Source organism: Pholcus phalangioides, unplaced genomic scaffold (assembly GCF_987345545.1).
Source record: "Pholcus phalangioides strain wild (caught in Gottingen) unplaced genomic scaffold, Ppha-v1.0 ptg000009l_1, whole genome shotgun sequence".
In the NCBI taxonomy this organism is placed as follows: domain Eukaryota; kingdom Metazoa; phylum Arthropoda; class Arachnida; order Araneae; family Pholcidae; genus Pholcus; species Pholcus phalangioides.
This window is the reverse complement of record NW_028301602.1, coordinates 33017503-33040108: the sequence shown is the minus strand read 5'-3', so window position 1 is coordinate 33040108 and position 22606 is coordinate 33017503. Positions and strand designations below refer to the sequence as shown.

Sequence of the window (22606 nt, the reverse complement as noted above, 5' to 3'; positions counted from 1 at the left end):
TAATAGGTTTTTAAATTGGTTTGATACTTTTTTAATAATAATTACCATAGTTCAATAATTTTTTAATATATCAACTAACATTTTTCATATATCGACTCTAACATCTGTGTAACAGCGAAAACTATGTGAGTATTGTTTTTGGGATGTAACGCAAATTCATTGCCTGCATTCAATCCTGCAAATTCGTCCTCTTCCCCACCCAACAGGATAATGTTGCTAAAAATATTGGAAATTTATCTGAAGTCACCCGATCACGTTTTAAAGGAACAAATAATATTCCGAGTCATTCGAGTCCCAATCCTATCGATCATATCTAGAATGTCATGCAACACACTGTGGAACAAAGAAACACAACATATACAGTGATACCTCGGCTATCGAACGCCTGGGTTTACGAATTTTTCGGCTAACGAAGATTTTCGTTGACATGGATGCACACGCTAACATAAAACAGCCACGTCGTGTGAAATGATTTTTAGCACCACAATCATCACATCAGAATTACTACACCAAACACCAACTCTGGCCATATCGCTATATTGCAATTTACTGCCATTAATGAGATGAGTTGGAAATGAAGGTGCTGTCTATCGGTGGTCGTCTCTATATTCTATATTTTCTACATCTATATTCTCTCTTGGGTTTGAATCTAGGACCATGACAGCAACCTTCATGGTGGTAGACGTGCATCTTACCACCACGCCACTTGGGCGCTCACGTCACCTCAGAATTACTGTCACTCGAGCCCGATTAACTCCTGTTCACCTCGAAATCTTTTTTCAGATGTATCTTCACTTGTCTTTCTGAAAGTTTTTCAGGGTGTGTGTGTGTAAAATCACGACTTTGGTAACTCCTCGGACTAGACCGAGACCTTATTACGAATTCAAATAAGTATCATTGATAAAAACGGGACAAATATATAAGAACAATCATAACAACAAAAATTACTGGGATGCAATACGGGATGTATTGAGCCCGTAATACGGGACGCTAGTGGTTTGTCAAATTCTTTCGAACCTCTCACTGGTCCTTGTTTTCAGAAACGTTGAGAAATACTGCTGTACACCATTACGCCTAATAGAACAGATGATCTGAGCACCGTGCTTTACACAGGTGTCCAGGCGGGAGGGAAAGCGTAAAAAAAAAATAAATGAAATAAGGCAAAAAGAAGAGCATGTATCTTGTTAAAAATTACTTCCAGTAGACATTCATAGAATACAAAGATCCTTTCAAAGTACAAGTAGTGGCTAACGAGAGAGAGAGAGAAAGCGCTATAATGGCCAATGTTAAAGTGATGGTGGGTGTATGTGGAGAAGATGGAATGGAGGGTCTTGACAGGTAGCCGAAAAGTGCTCCTGCTGCTCTTGTTCTTCTTCTTTCATAACTTACGTCCACTGCACCCTCTCACGAACATGCCATAATTTAGACCCTAATGACGATGATCCAGAACTGGAAGTAAGAGTAGAGAGAGAGAGAGAGAGCCGTCCCCGTCTCTTATGCGCCCTTTTTCGGCTCTTTCTCCGTATATTAACCGCGTGGAAACTTAACTCACTTTGTTCTTGAAGAGGTCTCGGTCTAGTCCGAGGAGGGCCTCTTCATTTCGGTCCACCTTGACTCACGAGAGGGTAGAAAACCTCCCCTGGAATTGACATCTCTATTGCATTGATTACGAGGCCGGCGGCGCGGCTTCGGTTCTTTATAACAGGCGATGGAAGAGAGGAGACTGAAGAGAAATAATAATAGCTGGGGGAAAAAAATTGAAAAAGTAACTGCTAGTAAAAATGGTGCACCTGATCATACACTACCTCTCACTAAAAAAACTGGTTTCACCAGTATCATTTTTTCTTTTTTTTTGGTAACTATTTTTATTGTATTTCTCGATTCATTGAATGTTGGAGTCTCAATTAGGTAGTCATAAGGACCACAAAAATATTTTATGTGGTCTATTGAAAAAGAATATTGACCCATCATGGCCGAAAAATAAATGGGGAATAGAGTTGTTTTTGCGATTCAAAATGTTCTCAGATACAAAATACAGAAAAGCTTTTTTTTTCTACATACAGTTGAACTCGGTTATAACGTCAACAATTGGTGGTTTTTTTCTGACTCCCATAGAGCAGTGATTCTCATCCTGGAGCCTTATGGAGTCCTTGTGGTCCTGGGATATTCTTAGGTGCAGTGACGTCGGAGCCAAAGGTGATTTGTGTGCTCGAGCACCCATGATAATTTGTGGCAAGGGCCCCGAGCAACTGCAAAATTCATCCAGAAAGCAAAATTCATCCAGAAAGCAAAATTTCCTACATTGTCCAAGCCAAGCACCCACAGGTTCGAAACACTTCCGATGCCCTGCTTAGAGGAAACCCGTCAGAATCAGATATAAATGGAGCCAAGACAAGTGGTAAAGGGGGCCACAAAGAGCCACAAAGAGCTGTGAAGAAATACAGCTCTCGAGTGAAATATGTTGGGGGGGGGGGGCTTGTCAGGATATGACTATTTTCACAATCCAGTAGAGCAGTACTTAGAACCAGGGACATCTTCACCCTTGGGCGTATGTGAGCATTACTTGGGAGGCCTCATATCCATAAAGAGGGGAGGGCTACTTGATAATATCTGGTACTATGATTTTCAAATGTAAGCATGTAAATATTTAAGCTGTCACTTCTAGCTAAGTATGGGGACCCATAAAACCCCCCACAAGAAGCAAGTTTAGTGAACTGTTGTGTGCCATTGAGTACAGGGTGGGTACTGGCCGAGAGATGATACGTCAGGAGGGTCAATTTAATGTATAGGTTCGTTGTGGGGATCGTCCTGTGCCGGGGCTTTTTGTTAGTTTTACACAGAACTGAGCAGAATGGACCGATAACGACCAGGCTCTGTCACTTAGCTCATTGCCCCAAAGGACGTGGTCGTGACGGAGAAAATTCTGAGTTACAGGGTAAAAAAAAATTAATTGAGGTCCCTTGTAACTCAGAATAAACAACATGGGCCCCAGAGCCATAGCACTGTCAGCTCCTACCCCACGCTGTCAAAGCCATGACAACTAATAACCTCTTGCGACAGTCATTGGTCAGTTATACATAGACAATGTGCAGTTCAATGCGTGAGAGGTTACATGTTATGTGAATCGTGGGAGAAACAAACTTCAAACTTTTTTCATACATAGGATGCGCTCGTCTGAAACAAGTCTAATACTATGCGGCGAAAGCAAAGTTAACGTATGGCAACATCAAGTGTTCTATTTCTCAGTCACTCACACCTATTCACGTTTAAGTCACAAGAATGGAGTGAAGGGTGCTTTCTCTGATAATAATACAGTACCAAAAGAATTGATGATTTTAAAAAAGAGCAATTTTCTTTTGAAGTTGTCATCGCTCCAAATATTCAAGTTCTGCAGAATACGGACTCAGAATTTCACGAATAAACTCAAAACTATGTTAAAATAAGCATTTATGGCAGGAAAAATTCAAAAAAACCATCTTTGCAAAAGTAGTTTGAAAAAAGGCATTTATGGCATTTTGCTTGAACTTCTGGGCTCTACTCATAACAATTAAAATTCCACCGTTTATGTTGGAAACCTGAGCTAAAAAATCGTTGTAGAGGGTCTACTGAGATTCTTGGCTATAGATTTCGGACAAGAACCATGGTTTACTGTGGGACGATATTACAGAATTCATACACTGATAAAACACAGAGTGCCCTAAATCGGTGGTTCCCAACTGGGGGTACCCTGACATCCAGGAGTCCACGTCCCATTGTAGAATTTAAAAAAAATGAATGTGCTAACTTGAGAAAAACAAACAATATACAGTGGATCACACTTATAACGCTTTCCGAAAAACCGTCATGAAAAAACGTTTAAACGATGAAACGCTTTCAATGGAAAATCTCAATGAGAATTAATTGTATGTCAGACCACGAAAATAAGTCGTACCAAGCGGGAAAACGTTCTAAGTGGGAATGTTATAAGCGGGATCGTCTGTAAATAAATTGCTTTAAAGCAAAAGTTTTAATGAAATTGGCGTGTACAAGAGCACCTCTGCGACGTTGGTGGACGGCAGTAGTAAAATTATTATGATTTGATCGAAATTAGACTTGTGGCGACATCTCTCGATATAAATATGAACGTTGTTTCAGTTCATTTGCAGTCTATTAGATGACTGCATGCTTATCGCATCACATTTACTAGTACTGGGTATAATGTTCTCCATTGTGCAAGAGCATTCGCGCAGATAAATGGCTGTAGTTTCTGCTGCTATAAATGGGGAGGGGGGGGGGGGTCCATGGCAGACATAAAAATTTCTGGGGTGTACACGACAAAAAGTATTTAGGAACCGCTGTTCTAAATGATTGATAATCCCTCATTATACACTGCTCAAAACAAATAGGGGAGCAAGCAAAAAAGTGAAGAAAACCGTGCGAGACAGCCACGTATTGGCATACAATGGATAGTACACGCGTATCAATGCGCAATACAGAAAAAAGAAGTAAAAAAATTTGGAATTAAGCTTTAATTCTTTGGAAATATTTGATTTGCATATGAAGTTTTCTTCTTCCGTTTCCTGCTAGGCTTTAAATTATGGATGATTCATTTTATGTTACTTATCGGTATACATCTTTGCGTAATTTTGTTAAAACCATGTGCTCCCCTAATTGTTTTGAGCAGTGTATATCATTGATAATTATCAGTGATTTCAAACACAATCTTATTTGATTGCAATAATATCCAATAAAAAATCTAAGCAAATCTCAAAAATATAAACTCATAGGCAATATTGCATTTCTTTAAAATTTCAATTCAAGGTTTACGACTTTTCTTACAAAACCATCTTGAAAATTTTTTGTTACACACATGCTGTCGTGAGAAAGATAGAGATGCGTATACATTCAAAGAGAGAATGCATTAAAATTAAGAACAGGTTTTCAATGATTTTTTTCTAATGCTTTGTCGGCGTATTTTTTTTAAAAATGAAAATAAGCGAAATAAATTGAGAGAGAGACTGGACAGTGACAAGAACACAAGTAAAAAAAAAAAAAAATCAGTGCATTAAATCACTATTAACGACTCTTCACCCGAAAGTAGGTAGAAACAAAACGAAAGAGAATTTCTGTACTCACCGAACCCATAAAATATAATTACGAGGCCCGGAGCTGCGTCTTCTACTACTAGTCAAATGAATTTATTTCACGTTCATTTATTTATTTGCTTCTTATTTTCTTTTCTTCGTGTTTAGTTTTGAAAGAAGCATTTCATTACCTCTTTTTTTTAAAAAAAGAGATGTTCTTCCAAACTTTCTTTTGCATACCAAATTACCATTTCTCAGCTACTGGAAGTGTGTGTGTGTGTGTGTGTGTGTGTGATATAAACTCATAAGCAATATTGCATTTGCATATACAAACGTCCTCTCCACTTGTCAATACAAGATTCATCGAAAGACTGGTTATTTGTGGTACCAGTCTCTACAAATAACCAGTCTTTCGATGAATCTTGTATTGACAAGTGGAGAGGACGTTTCTATATGCATTGTGGCCATCTGGTTGGCCTATGTCATTCACGAGCTATTAGTTGATTGTTGACGCCGTCCATGTACGGTGCCTTTCAACATATATATACGCTCCAAGGTTGAAATATTCTATCTGCTTCCATAGCTTAGATGATAGAGCACTCGTCCGGCAAGCGAGAGACCGGGGTTCGAGTCCCCGTGGGGGGGCAGTGATGAATTTTCTTCCTTGTAATCTTCATCTCCACAAATAACCAGTTGAATATTGCATTTCTTTAAAATTTCAATTCAGTGTTTATGACTATTCATTCGAAACCATCTGGAAAATTTTTTGTTGTACATATGCTGTTGTGAGAAATATGGGGTCATTCAAGTATTATGTCAGCGTCGAGGAGGGGGGGGGGGTTTCGGATTTGCTGACTTTTGATGACAAGGGGGGAGGGGGAGTTTGAAGATTGCTTACGTCATCAACCACCCTTTTTGAAGATATGAAATATTCTAAGCTGCTGACGAGGGGGGGAGGGGGGTCAGTGTTTTGCTGACTTTTGCTGACAAGGGGGGGGGGGTCAAAAATGGCTAAAAATCTGCTTACGTAATACTTGAATGACCCCTATGGTTGCCGCTGTGGTGGTCGAGTGGTTATAGTGACGGACTCGCGATGCGAGGATCCGGGTTCGAACCCCCACAGTGGTGGTCGGCTGAAGTTGGTTTTCTGTGGTTCCCAACTTCAAGGTGCAAATGCGAGCCGATCTCCCCGTTAAAAAGTCTCGCCACAGAGAGCAACAGTCATACAACGATAAATCATTCAATCATAACACCTCACTCACAGTTAGAAAAACTAGTGGCAGATGGCAGCACTACACATAACAAGCATTACAGAGAAACAACAAAACTTCACGTCAGGTTTCACTACACGTACACGCACATTCCCGCATGTACCGATTCGTTGGGGGGTTCCGCGGAGGGGGTATGTGGGCGGGGTGCATGTGTGGTGTAGCAGCAGTAGTAGGTAGGGCCTCCAAAAAATGGCTCGGGGATCCATGATGTTCTTAAGTCAGCCACCTCGTTGGGCAATTTGCCTGTTGTGGCGTTGTATTTGTACTTGTATAGAGATGCGTGAGAAATGTAGAGGTTGTTGCGTATCCTTACTAATCGTCTTGGTAAGTTTGATAAATTTATCACTTTCACCGGCGCATATTCATAATACCCAGCATCGTTGGTAAATTTGATAAATACTAAAAAAAATTATTACTTATACCGAGGATCATGTATAATAACTAACTGTCGTTAGTAAATTTGATAAATACTTGAAAATTATCGCCTGTATCTGTGAATATGCATAATATCCAAGTGTAATTGGTGAATTTGATAAATATGAAAAAAATTCCATAGTCAAACCCCAATATAATGATAATAAATTTTACGATCGTACCCAGATATAACGATACATGTATGAATTACCATGTACAGTACACAATCAATCGACTACTTTTACAAGGGGGACACCAGTATCGATTGGTAAGGGACAATTCTAGGTTATGGTGTCGCAGGGAATTTTTCTCTAACAGGGTTATTAATAAATGGAATAGCTTACCCCCCGAAGGTAGTAAATTCTAACACAACTGACACGTTTGAAAAGAAATACGATAAACATGTCGGGGTAAATCGAGAAGCTACCAATAATTAGAATAAGGCAACCATAAATACATTTTATGGACATTTTATAATATTTTATCATGTATATATATTGTTTATAGTTTTTGTAATAGTATTTTTAATTGAGTTCTGTATTTTTGAAATATATGACATCCATCTTTGTTATGGGAATCTCTTTCTCAGCCACCTTGTTGGGCATTTTGCCTGTTGTGGTGTTGTATTTGTATTTGTATATCATATAACAACGATTTATCATGTTTACCAACAACGCGACGCTTGGGTTTGTATATGTTACCTGCCAAAGCCCGAAATTATCCAATTCGCTACAGTGCGGGTCACTTCGCCAATTGGCCAATTTCTTCAAATATTTATCTGGCCAGTTCGCGAAGTGGCAGGTGATCTCTGGCCAAAGTCCGATAACAGAAGACATATTAGGGATCATTGTCAAGTTGGCGTATTTTTTCGTGAAAATTATGTCCTCGTTAGTTATGATAACCCATCAAACCGCTGTCACGATGCAGTAATCATTTTTTTCCTCCAAAATTTGGCAGAAAAAAATTTATGTTTATATATATATAATTATTTTTATAGTTTTTCCCTCGAATTTTTCACTTTTTTTTCTCTCGTCACATGGAACTAATCCAATATACTGTAGCTGCTATATATAGACATGTATCATACGTTGGCGATTTAAAAAAATGGATTTAGCCCTGCCGGGCCGTTTTACATTAGCACATCGAGCTTTGGCCAGGGATCTCCGGCCACTTCGCGAAATGGCTAGCCAAAGTAAGAATCGTTTCTGCAATTCAGAATTTGGCCAAAAGCCAAAACTCTTGGCCAATTCGTGAAGTGGCCGGCCCCGCCGCGAATTGGTCACCCTTCGGGCTTTGGCAGTAACATGCCCGAAATCGGCCAGGTCGTGAATTGGCCAATTTCTTTGTAAATTGAGCAGGCCAATGTCCGAATTTCGGGCTTTGACCAGCCAGTTCACGAAATGTCGAAAAAAGGAGACATGATTCGGGAGTCGTCGTCATAACTATGTCTACGTTAGCTATGGCAACCCATCATTTCGCAGTGACGATGCCATAATCTTTTTTTGCCATCAAAATTTGGTGGAAATATAACTATATGTCTATATTTTATTACATTAACAGTTTTTTCTATCAAATTTCTCTTTTATTTTTTTTTCTCTCGTCACATGGAGCTAATCCGATACCGCTACTGCTGTATATATATCATGCATCGCACGTGTTGGCGATTAAAAATATGAATTCGGTGCCTACAGGACCGTTTTACATCAGCACATCGAACTTTGACCAGGGCCACTTCGCGAATTAGTCGGCTGAAGCCCGAATTATTTCTGTTAATCGGACTTTGGCCAAAACTTTCGGTAATTTTGCGAATGAGCAAAATTAAACTGGCTTTGGCAGTAACATTGGTATATTGGATTTTTTTTTATTTACTTATTTGTTTTTTATAACTCTCTCAATTTGTTTGTTTTTTCCCCTCAGTGTTTTTATTTGTATTTTTTTTATTGTCAGTGGAGGAAAGTGGGGGCGGATTTTCCATCTCTACCCTCCCACATATGCTAATAACACAAATTTATATTATTTTACAGTCATGTTACTGCGAGGGCAGCCTTTTTCTAGGTATGACTATAGTATAGGACCAGATATGAACTGGGGGAAATATAAAAAGTTTTATCATTTTTCAAAAACAAAAAATGTTTTGTTTATGTAAAATTAAGCTACCACACATAATATGAATATTTACCTCATTTAGGCCGGGATTACACTATAAAAATTTTACGAAAATGTTTTTAGAGTACTTGACAAATGTAACCAATAAGTTTATAGGTTGCATTTGCTCGAATGTAACCGATGAGCTTATTGGTTACATTTTCCACGTGTTGTCAAAGAACTTTTGTGAAACTTTATAGTGTGATTCGGCCTTAAAGGTTTCTATAGTAGAAGTTTCTATTCAACCGTCGTTCGTAGAAGTTTCTACCAACGAACAACGGTTGAGAAGAAAAAGCTTGGATAAGGACTTCCTAGACAAACACTGTATATTCATGAATATGATTCAGTTCCTTCAATCCATAAAATTGAATTCACTAATGAAATTAATGATTGATAGGCCGGCATTACACTCTAAAAGTTTTGCAAAAGCTATTTGGTAAAACTTGAAAAATGCAATCAATAAGCGTATCGGTTACATTCGAGTGAATGTGACCAATAGGCTTAATTGTTATTTTTTCAAGTTTTGTAAAATGTATTTTATCACACTTTTATAGTGTAATCCCGACCTCAGAGGCAGATCTGAGGGTACTGAATATGAAGGAGGCCGAAATCTCCATGAAATTGTCCATAGGCACTATTTTTCGTAGTATGCTGTACACCAGAAATTAATACCTTGTAAAAATAAGCTTATTAAAAATAAAATGACCAGTTTCTTTTTAAATGATTTATTTCAAAGTATCAGAATCAGTAAAATATACGCTCTCGTTCAATATCTTCATATATATATTTGTACGCTATATCTAAGGAAGGCATTTTTTTTTCTACAATATACATATTTTTATACATTTCATATAATTGTATACAACACAACATTTTTCCACACAACTCGTGAATGAAAATTTTTCCGACTTGAACTTCATTGAAGCAATCACTCGAAATTTTTAATTTCATTTATAGTTTTAGTTAATAAAAGTCAATAAATCTATAGCAAATGAGCGAAAAAAATTTGCAACTAATATGCATCGATATTATAAATTATAATAGGAAACAACAGAAAATAAAAAAAGACATAAGTATATAAATGCATCTAAATGAATTCTGACATAAATTTGTGATTTTAAAATCATACTGTAATGTGAAAAAAAAAGTTCTCATTGAAAGTTTGAATACATATCTCATGCCCGACGCGGTCCTATTAAAAAAATTGATCATTTTCGTTTTTTTAATTGATGCAAATGCGTAGTCAACGTACTTTGATCGATTTTCACGGAACCAATGTTTAGCAGCAAGGTGCGATCGTGGGCTCGCCCAGGGCCGTAACTAGAGAGGGGGGGGCGAAGTTGCCCCGGGCCGCAGTTTTATGTGGAAACAAAAAACACCATTATAAAATTATCGAATTTTAAAGTTGTGGGGGTGGCAAAATAACGTTTTCTCAGGGCGGCAAAAATCCTAGTTACGGCCCTGTGCTGTTCCGGAAAATCTCACCTCCAGAGAAATAATATATCCTAATGGTATTCAGAGAAGAAGAGAAAAGACTTTTTTTTAATAGTGTGCATACAAACGTAAAAATATATTTTTTTCAAAATCATACATTATATGGCCTTAGTACACAGTACATAAAGTGTCCAAAGAGGATAAAAGTTCTGCGATTGATTCTAAATTTGTATAAAACACTTCTACCGCATTTCTGTTCTATACAAAAAATATCGGAAGAAATATCCATCATTGAAATATGGGACGCACGTACTGCCTCCTATCAAATAAAAACATATCTAGTATAAAATAACTATATCTGTTATTATTTTTTGAATAAAGTTATTAATTGGTTTCAAACCGGCATGCAGCGTGAAAACGAACACAATGTATTAATAATACTATATATTATTTGTTTTTACGGTTTAAATTTTGTGCTCCAAAATACCGATTAATTTGCTTTTTTATGTTTATCTTCTCTCTTTCTAGGTAACACCCACAGAGTAATAATACTTTATATCTTAAGTCTATGGTAACACCAAAAGGTGTTAAAAACCACTATTTTGGAGCATGGAATCGACCTAAGTATGCAGAAAAAGAAAAAATTATAGTTGTATATTCATCTTTATCGTTTTTATTCGACTTCGACACATCAATTTAAAACTGACAACCATTTTATTTTGAGAGATAGTTTTGATTTTGCCCAATAGGTGACAGCACGCACATAGATGACACGCACACCAATGTCGGAGGCTGCATGGGTCCCCTATAATCTCCTTCACGTCTCCCTTAAAGGGGGGAAGCATCAGGCTTTTACAAAATGCTTTGGTTGGGCATAGCGAAACAAAGGGGTTGAGAACCTTTATCCTAAAGCTATGCGGAGATTTTTGGTCTACAAAGCTGCTCCTTAATTTTCTCATGAGTATTTGAAACTGCAGACGACTTAGAACAGGTCAATTTTAATTACCTGTATATTCAACTACGTTAAATATTAAACTGTGTGTGTGAACTAAATATTAGTTAGTATATTATAATATTAGTTTTCGGGGGAAAATAAAGAATTTTGAGGATAAACATGTGAAATAAATCATTGTACAATTTTCTCTCACCAATCTAATATGTGTAGGCTGCAATCAGTAGCTAAGTTTTTATATTTGAGAATCAACCAATTCCATTTCATATACACTGTTGTGCCAGACATGGCCCGGGCTCTGTCCCATGGGGGATGTAAGCACATTATAACACGAAGATTTCATATACACTGGAACCTCGTTGATACGTCACTCATTTATACGACTTTCAAATTTATATGACGCTTACCTTCAGTCGCAAGTAGTTTCTATGGATTCTATTTTTAAAATAATTCATTTGTTCGACGCAAAACCTCAATCCTGTGATGTTTGGTCAGAACATATCTCGAAAAAATGGCTTTTTCATCTAAAAGTAATTCTTGCTAATTGAAACTAATTAGAAGTGAGATAAATGCACAAATACGTGCGTACAGCTAAACAACATGCTGATGTGTGATATTTTCATTTGTATTTGTGTGTATGCTTTATTTTTGATTTTTAAATGCCAATGAAAATGTTTATATCGCAAAAATGTGATTTTGGAATTATGATGTTTTGAACAAACACCACAGAACTATCCGCCGTTTTAACTTCGACTCGAACTCCAAATCTTAAAAAAACCACATAATTTATGCCCTTCTTTGATGGACATAAATTACGTGTTTTTTTTGAGTTGGAATTAATGCACGCAATTTCTATACATCAAGGGTCTTCAACCTTTAGGAGAACGCGAGCCACTTCATTGACTTGAAATGTGTCACGGGCCACTTAATTAAGTGATCTGGAACTGCCGCAGGTCACTCGTGTAAAATATAATCAAGTGACAACTCAAGTGTAAATATGCCGAGTCACCTAAGTAATCAAAAATGTGTCGCAGAATACTGTGATCTAGGACTGCACTGCGGGTCACTTACGCGATCTGGAAATACGCCGACTAGTTCCTTTTTGCAAAATTAGGTTTGAGATCGTGGGCCATGAGTTAAGCATATACGCCGTAGACAAGTGTAAACGCACACATTGGATTTATTTGAATATTTTCAAATAAATTCAATGGCTATTTTGTGCGTCTGTCGGGAGGGAGAGCCTTTTTATTCTTTCAAATGAGTCTCAGTTATACGACTTATGCATTTATACGACGTTTTGACCCGGCCTCTTGAAAGTTGTCTAGACGAGGTTCCACTGTATCATAGAAAATTAAAAATCTGAATCAAATTTGCATTTACGTGATGCTTCATAGACAGACGTTATGAACTGAGTGAATAGTTTTCAAAAAAACCCATTTTTCGAAGCTCTAATTAGTGTAAGATGCTGTCGTCTTGGTCGAGGAAGAGTCGGAAAAAGATACAAACTTCGATAACTTATCGCTCTTGATAAGTTCTTCCCATATAGCAATCGAAGCTTGACGTCGTTGATATTATCAACGCGATTTGCTCATATCGTTCAGTGAGTTCTCAATCTTTTCCCCTTTAAAATCTATATGCTACGGGACGATAAATATGGTTATTATGCATAAACACTGACCATTTTGGTAAGTTTAATGAATTTCCCTAAATTTATCAATTTCACCGGCGATTATGCGTAATACCCAAGTGATGTTGGTGATTAAAAATTCAATAAATACTTACAAAAAATATCACTTTTACAGGTGATCATGCATAAAACCAAAGCGTCGTTGGTAAACATGATAAAATTGAACTAAATTCAACACATTTGCCGCTTATTATGCATGGTAAATATGATAAATCGGTCCCATTGCCGTGATAAGATTTATCATTTAGATGAAAGTACTTGTGAGTCTAAACCGGATATAATGAACTCTGATTTAAAGAATGTTTCATACATATTCCCGAAATAACTCCTACAATCAACTCTTGACGTAGGAGATTTGACGAATTCTGCGGACCTCGATATAACACACACCTATTTAATAAATTTTACCGTCTCACCCTGCTATAACGAACTTTACAATCACATCCCGATATAAAGATCTCTTATTTAAAAAATTTTCGATAGCACCCCGACATAACAGGGACTGAATTCGAAAAATAATCGTTAAAGCGTAAAAATTATTAAATTGGAGTTCGTTATATCGGGGTCAGACTATGTTTATCGAATATACAACGGCGACACATTTGGGAAATTTTTTCATATTTATCAAATTCGGTATTTGCACTAATGGATTAGCATATGCATAATCACCAGTAAAAGCAATAAATTTCAAGTTTTTATCAAATTTATCAGGGACACTTTAGTATTGTGTATAATCACCAATAAAATTGATATTTTTTTAGCATTCATCGAATATGACAACTCCTTGGGCATTATGCATAATCACCGGCGAAAGTGATGATTTTTTAGTATTTTTCAGAAGCTTATTTTCAAAAGAGTACCTTTCTTCTTTCTTTTGAAATGCACTTTTTTTCAACGGTTTCTGAATCTTGTGAGGGATGTGCTCTGTCCGATTACGGAACGGATTTTTTCAAACGAAAATATTTTTAGTCGAAATTACAACGTAAAATTAGTCGTTTCTGCCAGTGTTCATTTTCTCACTTCGGTATTTTTCATTCAACATGGAACATAACAAAACGGATTTACGTTAACGGATTTTTTTTCAAAACGGCACATTTTTCAGAAGCACTTTCAAAGTCAAATTTTACAGTAGAACCTCTCGATAACGAACACCCATGAGACCGAAAATTTTGTCCGCTAACGAGGAGTGTCCGTTAATGGATAGTGAAATACATTGAGTCCCGTCGACGTAATTCTAAAAAGTGTCCATTAGTAGAGGTGTCCGCTAATGGGAATGTCCGTTATTTGAGATTCCACTATAGAATGGTCGGGTTAATTATGTTATTCACGAGAGAGAAGTAATAGTACCTTGCTTGAGAGCCAGGTGAAACCTTCTGGTAGCGTAGAAATTTCGAATTTTTCAGATTTAAACCAGCACTAATTTTGATCAAACGGTAACGTTTTCCATTTATTTTCTTTCGAAACGGAACATTTTCAAAATTTGAATGTAGATAACAACTCCCTTGAATGTCGATCAAAAAACGTAATATTTAAATATTCTTATACCACTCCTTTATGCTAACCGTTGGGCTATTTTTTACTTTTGTAAAGTATTCCATTCCGGAGAAAAAAGGCTTTTCACTTCTACTGTAGATTCAGCAAAAGTGGAAATGTTCCCTTTTGAAAATTAGCTTCTCATTCATCAAACTTACCAACGATGCTTGGGTGTCGCTATACAGAATCGCCGGTAAAAAGTGATAAATTTATCAAACTTACCGATACGGTTAGTGATTATGCATAATAACCGATTCATCACATTTACCGTAGCGTGTATGCTAACCAAGTTGGTCATCACAGGGAATAAAAATGTTTCGAGTCGTTTCTGTCGGACTGAGACATCAGGGGACTTGGAGGCGGAGTTCCATTAATGCTATCAGGTATCATTATCGAATCGTTCCTCGCTATACTGTAGGTGTTGTACGTTCTGTTAGACACTAAACAAGGCGAAGACTGCAATGTCGAATGATGACTGGTCATGGGTTGACTGTAACTCAGTTGAGAATGTGACGGTGCAGTGTGGCCAGTAGGTGGACTGTAATAATCGTTTACGGTATTGTCGTAGTAAGAATTCGAGTAGGTATTCTGTATGAATCCATTGGGGCTGTAAGTGCTGTACTGAGGAGAACCGACCGGATTTGTCCTTTGGAAATATCCGGAGGAAGTTGAAAATGACATGTAAGTAGATGATGGTGAGTCCAAACTTGAGATGGATGCCGTTGGAGGATTCCACGTGAGGTGGTTGCTGTCGGTATGGCCCGATAATGCCGGACTAGTGTCGGACGAGGATCTGGAGCCGTGATCGACGTGGTGATTTGATGCCAATATATCGGGCTTGATTATCTCCGCGGTAGAATCGGACTGAGGTAGATGCGTCAAATCTGGAGGACTTGAGGGTTGTGGTGTTGGGCTATTCCTGGACCTTCTGCCTCTGGAACTTTTCTCACCGTTCATCTGTTGCTGTCGTTGTTTGGCTCGGCGATTCTTGAACCAGACCTGCAACATTGCGTATCATCAATCATAAATGTCATAAGTGTTATATGGAAGAACATCACACTCAACTGTAATGTTCTGGTATTTATTAGTAGAATTCATAATACATACCTGTATTCGAGATTCGGGAAGTCCTATGTCCTGGGCGATTTTCTCTCTCATAAATATATCTGGATACCTATTTTTATTGAAACAAGATTCTAATATTTCTAGCTGCGCCCTCGTGAAAGTTGTGCGCTCTCTTCTCTGTTTACGACCAGCGGGAGAAACTCCTGCAAATATAGAAAAAAAAATCATCAATATATATTTTTCCGCGGCAATAAGGAAATAAATACACGTGTTCTCAAAATTTCAGACGAGCAGTGAAAAAAATTCTTATCTCAATATGAATTTTCCGATTAGGTTCGACAAGCTCATGTCACATACGGTCGAATCCCGTTATAACGAACTCCAAGAGACCGGAGAAATCACTTCGTTACAACGAAATTTCGTAATAAAGGAATTCCAGGTTTTTGTATTGGTCCTATGTAAACTTCTCTGGGGGGGGGGGGGGATAAAAAAAGGGTTCGTTGAAACGAGATTTTCGCTATAACTGTATTCGTTAAAACGGGATTCGACTGTATTAATGCGTTTCTATACTTACTATATTTTATCGAGATATGTTATTAAAATACCATGAAAAAGAGACATCTAGTGCTACAAAAATGAGAAGTAGGAAAAGAAATGTTAAATAGTATTTTTGCCCGTTTTTTCATTTCCGTGAGTTGGCTATGTCATCATCTTTCTGTCATTTTAATATAGCATAAACACTCGGGTGCTGTAGCCTGATTTATTCCGTTACCGAGATCTCTATTTCAGTATCACAGTGAGCTGATATGCGGTCGTGTGGGCAACGTCGAGAACCCAGGTTCGAAACCCCACTGACGGCATTGTCGTGGTCGGCTGAAGTTGGTTTTCCAATTTCAAGGTGCGAATGAGAGCCCGTGTCCCATTTAAAAACAGTCTTTCCACAGAGAGAGAAATCAGGCCTAGAACATTTAAAATATTCACGCATGACACTACAAGCAAAAAAAAAATGAAATGCCGTGTTGTCCGCTTCCGAATTCAGAAGTGAGATAGCAGCACTTGATGAGTGCCGCTGTGCGGTCGAGTGAAGCACCGTGATGGACTCTCGTCCTGAAGATCCAGGTTTCATCCCTGTTGACGGAAAAGTTGTGGTCGCTGACATAGAGGAACGTGTGAAGAGGTGCATGTAAGTAGCACTTGATGACCAACACGTAACAAGCATTTCTCAGAAACAAACTTCAGATTAGTTTCACAACCCGTGCACACACGCACACATACTTTCCGATAAGCACCCATTTTCGTTAGCAATTCTATAGAGCAGCGGTTCTCAACCGCTGTTCCGCGGAGTCCTTGGGGCTCCTTGCGCACTCTTCAGGGGCTCCGCGGCCGCTCAAAATAAATAAAAAAGACAGTAAAATTGAAAAAATAATAATTATAAATATTTTTAAATAATGAAAATAAATCAGTAACTTTTATGAACAATTAAAAAATTTTCCTACAGGGCTTCGCCATAGAATCTTTTTCTAAAAAGGGCTCGCGAGTCAAAAAAAGGTTGAGAACCGCTGCTATAGAGGAATATGGAGTTGCATATGCGGTTTAGTAGTAGTACTGTAGTATCACAGTGCAAATTTAAATTTTAAAATATACTTATTCATAATTAGAATATCACTGAAAATTTTGAACAAAAGTTAGGTTCATCATCTTCTGTAGTCCGGCAGATTAATAAGATTAACTGTCATAAAAGCCGCTAGATTATGGTTGAACAGCATTTGGTCGCGTCCCACGTGCCCAGCGTACAGCGTGTATAATCCAGAGAAAGTGTTCTTCAACCATTTTACACCTGCGGACCGGTGTAAATAGTTGAAAATTTTCACGGACCACCAAAATGATATACATAATTTGCGAACCCACTGAGGTATGAAATGCAAATAAAAACCAAAACATAAAAGGCATTTGGTTTATTAAACCAAGAAATGCATAGCACTACATTAGTGCTATGTTTGGCGAATTCATTAGTTGGGCGAAATGTTCTGCGGATTGGTTGACCACTGATCCAGAGTAGGCCAATATCGGGGGTTCGTAACCCAAGGTCCTTAGGAAGATTTCGGGAGTTCAAGAGTTTGGATGAGAAAATAATGAGAATTTTACTATTTTGCATCATTTTATGAATATTGTTCCGAAAGTGGCTTCTATCTCACTGCATTCCATCTCACTGCACAGTGGATCCGTGGAACACAAGTGGATACCGCTTATAACGTTTTTCAAAAGACCGTCATGAAAAATGTTATAAGCGAGAAAACGCTTTAAACGGGAAATATCAATGAGTAGGCCACTTAGTTAAATCTGGGAAATAAGTCGTACTAAGCTGTAAAGCGTTCTAAGTGAGATCGTTACAAGCGAGATTCACTGTGAATTATAAATCCTTTCTTTTCTACGTCATGTATTCGCCAAAACGAAGGATTTTTCTTCTGAAAACTTGATAATAGTAAGCCAGAGTCATTCCGAAGCATTGAGAAAGTGGCCAATAGCTTTCAAGAATCTCCGTAATTCATTTAAATCAACATTTCTTTTGCCCTGGTTATGAAATTTGAGAGAAGTGGCTCTGTTCTGTTCTTACAAAGCTATGCTTTTCATCTTCCTCAGAGTCTTCTAGGAAAAAGACTGGTTTCTTATTAATGCAAGATGTTGCAACTCCACATAACTCTCGAGATTTTTTTTTTTTGAAACAAAACGCAATTTCAGCTACCTCTGTGGATATATCAAAGATATGGTCTAAAAATCGTTCCAGGGTTGAGTATTTTATTTCTTTGAAGTAAGCTCAAAAAAGCTGATTAGTAGATAAGAATTTTTAAGGGGTTTACGTTTCATTAGTACAAGATGATATATTCAGGCACACAAGTTCTTCATCTCTAGCCTATGGATTTTGAATTACAGTGAAAGAAAAAGGCTTCAATGATAGCATTTTGAATTCTTAAATACACTTTTCTTTCAATAAAACTTCATTCACAAATGAAGTGTTCGGTTAATTATTGAACATAGCCAACACTCACTATATTAATTACCAAGCAAATTTCCGTACTTGTAAAAAACGCAATTGCAACAAACAAATAACAATATGAAGATTTTTTGCACACAAATATCTTTGATTCTGAAGTAAATGGAATGAAATATATGACAAAAATGGAAGAAAAAAAATGATATCAGCATCTTTGATATAGCCCTACTTTCTTCACTTTTCCTTGTGTAATTCTGCTAAATAGCTGAATTGATGGGCATTTTTTTGGTCTGGATCCTCACCCTATTCACTGTGTACAAACACTCCGACATCCTGATTTACCAACGCAGTTGAATATAGAAAAAAAGATGCCTAAAGTGTAATAGGAAAAAAAGAACTGAAAATGGAGGTTAACTCTAGCGCAACTAATCTTTCCTATTCCCCATACCCGTGGACTTTTTTCTTCTTGGTTCTCTCCTGAACCATTTATATGCGTTCTGCAATACGAGCCTTGTAATAGTGACTTTATCTTAAACATTAGCACGATCCAAGCGAAAAATTCCGAAAGAAAAGGTGTATCCATCTACTAACACTGGCTTGTATGAACTTCATACGTTCACTTATCACTAATGTCTCTCACGCGATATAACTTTTTCGTAATTTTGGAGACACTACCGTTCATAGCGGTGATACACCTGTATCAATTGAAGCATTAGCTGCTAATAATTTTTGTTAGGATAGCCGGAACCTCTTAATGCTGTGTTTGAATAAAAGATTATCGTGCGTCAACACGGAGTGGAAGGTTTGTCGACACGAAGGATTAAGCCGGGGATGATGGAGTGGTTTTTGAAATGGTGGTTTCCCCCTTACTTTACTTGATAAACTGCCAGCTAATGGATATGTAACGGTAAATCTGATAAATCGGTATTTTATGCATAATCGGTAATCGTCTTGGTAAGTTTGTTAAATTTCACTGCATTTATAACTTTTACTGGCGGTTATGCACAATTCTCAAATAAAGTTGGTAATTTTGATGAATACGGAAGGAATCATGTGGAAATACATCACTTTAATTTAACAACTTATCAGTTTTACCCGTACGTGATGCGTATACACACTATACGCATTTTCCCCTTAAATATTAAAATAAGCGTGAAGAATATAAAAACAAAATTTTTTATGTCTTTTATGTATATTGGCTTTTTTTCTCCAAATTTTTCAACATGTGCAAACAGTCCACGTTACCAATCGAATTCATCATCTTAGCTTGAGGTTTAAGCACAACGTCCGATTAATCTAAGTAAATATTCCCGATTCACCATGTTTATCGATACGAGCTGGGAATTATTCATTATCACCAATAAATGTTATGAATTTCGCAAAATATTTCAAACTCATCAAAATGACCGATTTCATTATGCATAATCACCGAATTTATCACATTTACCGTAGCAAATACATCATTAGAAAACATATAAACATATCTAGTAATAAATAAACACATACATTACGTAGGTAATGAAATGAAAAAACCTTCCGAGAAATTTTCTCTCAAAACAGCATAATTGTTATTTTAATTTTATTCATATTATTGAAAATTCTCGAAACGAAGACTTTAGTTGAAAGATCCGGGTTGTTCCCGTTGTTAGGATTCTGAAGTCAGCAATAAAATGAAGCTAGCTGAATTAGTCAGTATGTTTCATCCATCAATGGATTTGATGATTGAAAGCAACGTGATCCGGAATGACAATTTCACATTACGTTTGCCTCGAACTGCGAAAAATTGGTTGAAGACTTTTTGGCTCTATCAAGGAACCTGATGATGCACACCTAACTACAAATGAATGCTAGGATACCACATCACCTCATGAAATTAATGCCTTCACGAATAAGTTCTCAATTCGTATTAAAAAGGATTCAACAAAATTTTAGAAAGTGTGACTTTTTACATTAGTCACAGGCAATGTTTTAACCATAATTTCCTGAGTATAATCCTCATATTCCAATTTAACTACGTATTTTGAGGAAAATTACCGTATATATATCCGCATGGGAAAATTTCACTCATAAATGGAATCCTAACATGTGGAAGGAGTTGTATGTCAGATTTTTGTAGAAAAAATTCAGATCTCTCACATTACTCAATCACACACACCGTACGCTATCTATAAATCTTTGAAAAGCTATGTTGCAAAAAATAATTTTGAAAATACCTATCCAAATCTCTCTTGAAAAAAAGCTGCAGATAATCAACATGAAGAAACTCAGATATTTTTTAACGTACAAAAATAAATAGATTATACACAAGAAGAGATGGTATATTTCATGTATAATATAGTATTATACATGTGTGTCGTAAAAGGGAAATATTTTAGATCATTCTTTAATTAGATTCCAAAACTAAATACTGGTGGAATTATACGCCACGTACAGAGTAGTATGTCAACCTAAATGTCCTTTATATCTCAGTATTTTGGCAAATACAAGACGTAAAGACATATCTTATCTCTCTAAGTTGAATGAATGAAAGCCAGAACTCTGCCACCGGAGTTATCCCGTTGAAGAGATCTCTTCCAGCCCAGCTTCTGGAACATAGCTCTCCAAGCTAAATATTTTCAGAACATCGTTCTCACACACCGCCCAAATAAATATTTCTGACTGTGTAGAATTTAAAGAGTCTCATGGATGTACGTATTTCCCTATTTTGAGTTTATTTCAGAAACAAACTAGATCAATAGCTATATAATTTATAAACTGTATAATATAACTATATATAATATAAAACTGATCACGATAAAGGTAATGAAATAGCTCACATTACCATTTCTTTTGAAAAACAATAATAAATATCACAATTTTCATAAAGGTATCTTCAAAGGCGGAAAAACTGTAATATGCTGTTTAACGATGATTTGATTTTTTTTTTTTTTGTAAGAGAGACTCATTTAAAAGTTAAAAATGGGTAATGCAATTTTCTATTTAAGTCATTGCATTTAGAATTTAACTTCGTACCAGTGATTGAAATCTTACATTGCCTATAGATGTAATTTTTTGCTCGCATTCGCGAAGTAATTGCGAGCCATCAACCATAAAAGAGAAAAAGATCATTGAGATTCAATTTAAGAGAAAAATCATTTTTTCGATCTCTTTTCTTTGGCGGAACAAAATACAGCTGAAGGCAACATCATCATATAGGAAAAACCCACAAATGCAGTGTTTTGATAGAATTCAACCAAAGTAGAGAAATCACCCATTATGCACAAAAAAATAAATAAATAATAACCAATAAATTAGAAAGCTGGGTCAGAAATTTTACTTTAAATAAACTTAATAAATCAATTATTTAAAGTGTGCCAAAACAATACGGGATCTTTATCATACGAGATGAATCTAATTTTCTTAATTATTATTTTGTACTTAAGCAGAGCCCTCGTTAATCTGCGCCGTATGATAATATAGCGATCCACAAAGGGAAAAAATAATCCACGCACGGTTTTACAATAAATTACTTTAAATAATAAATATAATTAATGTTATTATAAAATTAATAATAAATTGGAAAACACACCCCCCACTGCACTGTAAAAGTGTTGTATGCACGGAAGCGTTTTCAGCCATACGCAATAAAGAGAAAATATTGATCGAAACTAAAAAATCAAATATAATGTCGGAATTTCAAACGAAATTTCAAAATCTTTTTCATTTTGACGAAGATTTTAAAAATATAAGTTTGACTGTATTCATTCGTTCTCCGCCTTGGAAATGAAAGTCAAGCAAATTTTTCTGCGTTCTACTCATACTACAGAAATATGAACTTTTATCTTGTTAACCGGAACAGCTAAAGCAGTGGTTCTCAACTGGTGCTCCACGGAGTCGGGGCTCCGCAGCCACTCGAGGATAATAAAATAAATCAGTAAATTTGATAAACAAACAAAAAAAGAGGCCTAAAGGGCTCCACCATAGAAATTATACACTGAAAAGGGCTCCGCGAGTCAGAAAAGGTTAAGAACCGCTGAGCTAGAGAATATTGCATAAGTATAAAATATGTAT

At 36.7% G+C, this 22606-nt stretch overlaps 1 protein-coding gene across 1 annotated transcript in view; it reads right to left on the bottom strand.

Moving 5' to 3' along the window:
• Window positions 1-12803: 12803 nt before the first annotated feature.
• LOC149082848 (uncharacterized) overlaps window positions 12804-22606 on the bottom strand; it is a 33177-nt gene continuing 23374 nt past the window's right edge. The window contains exons 3-4 of the mRNA XM_089236005.1: window positions 15607-15767; window positions 12804-15498 (exon numbers count right to left, since the gene is read on the bottom strand). Of these exons, the coding sequence (XP_089092131.1) occupies window positions 14797-15498; window positions 15607-15767 (863 nt within the window). The 3' untranslated portion in view covers window positions 12804-14796. The remainder of the gene's footprint in view (window positions 15499-15606; window positions 15768-22606) is intronic.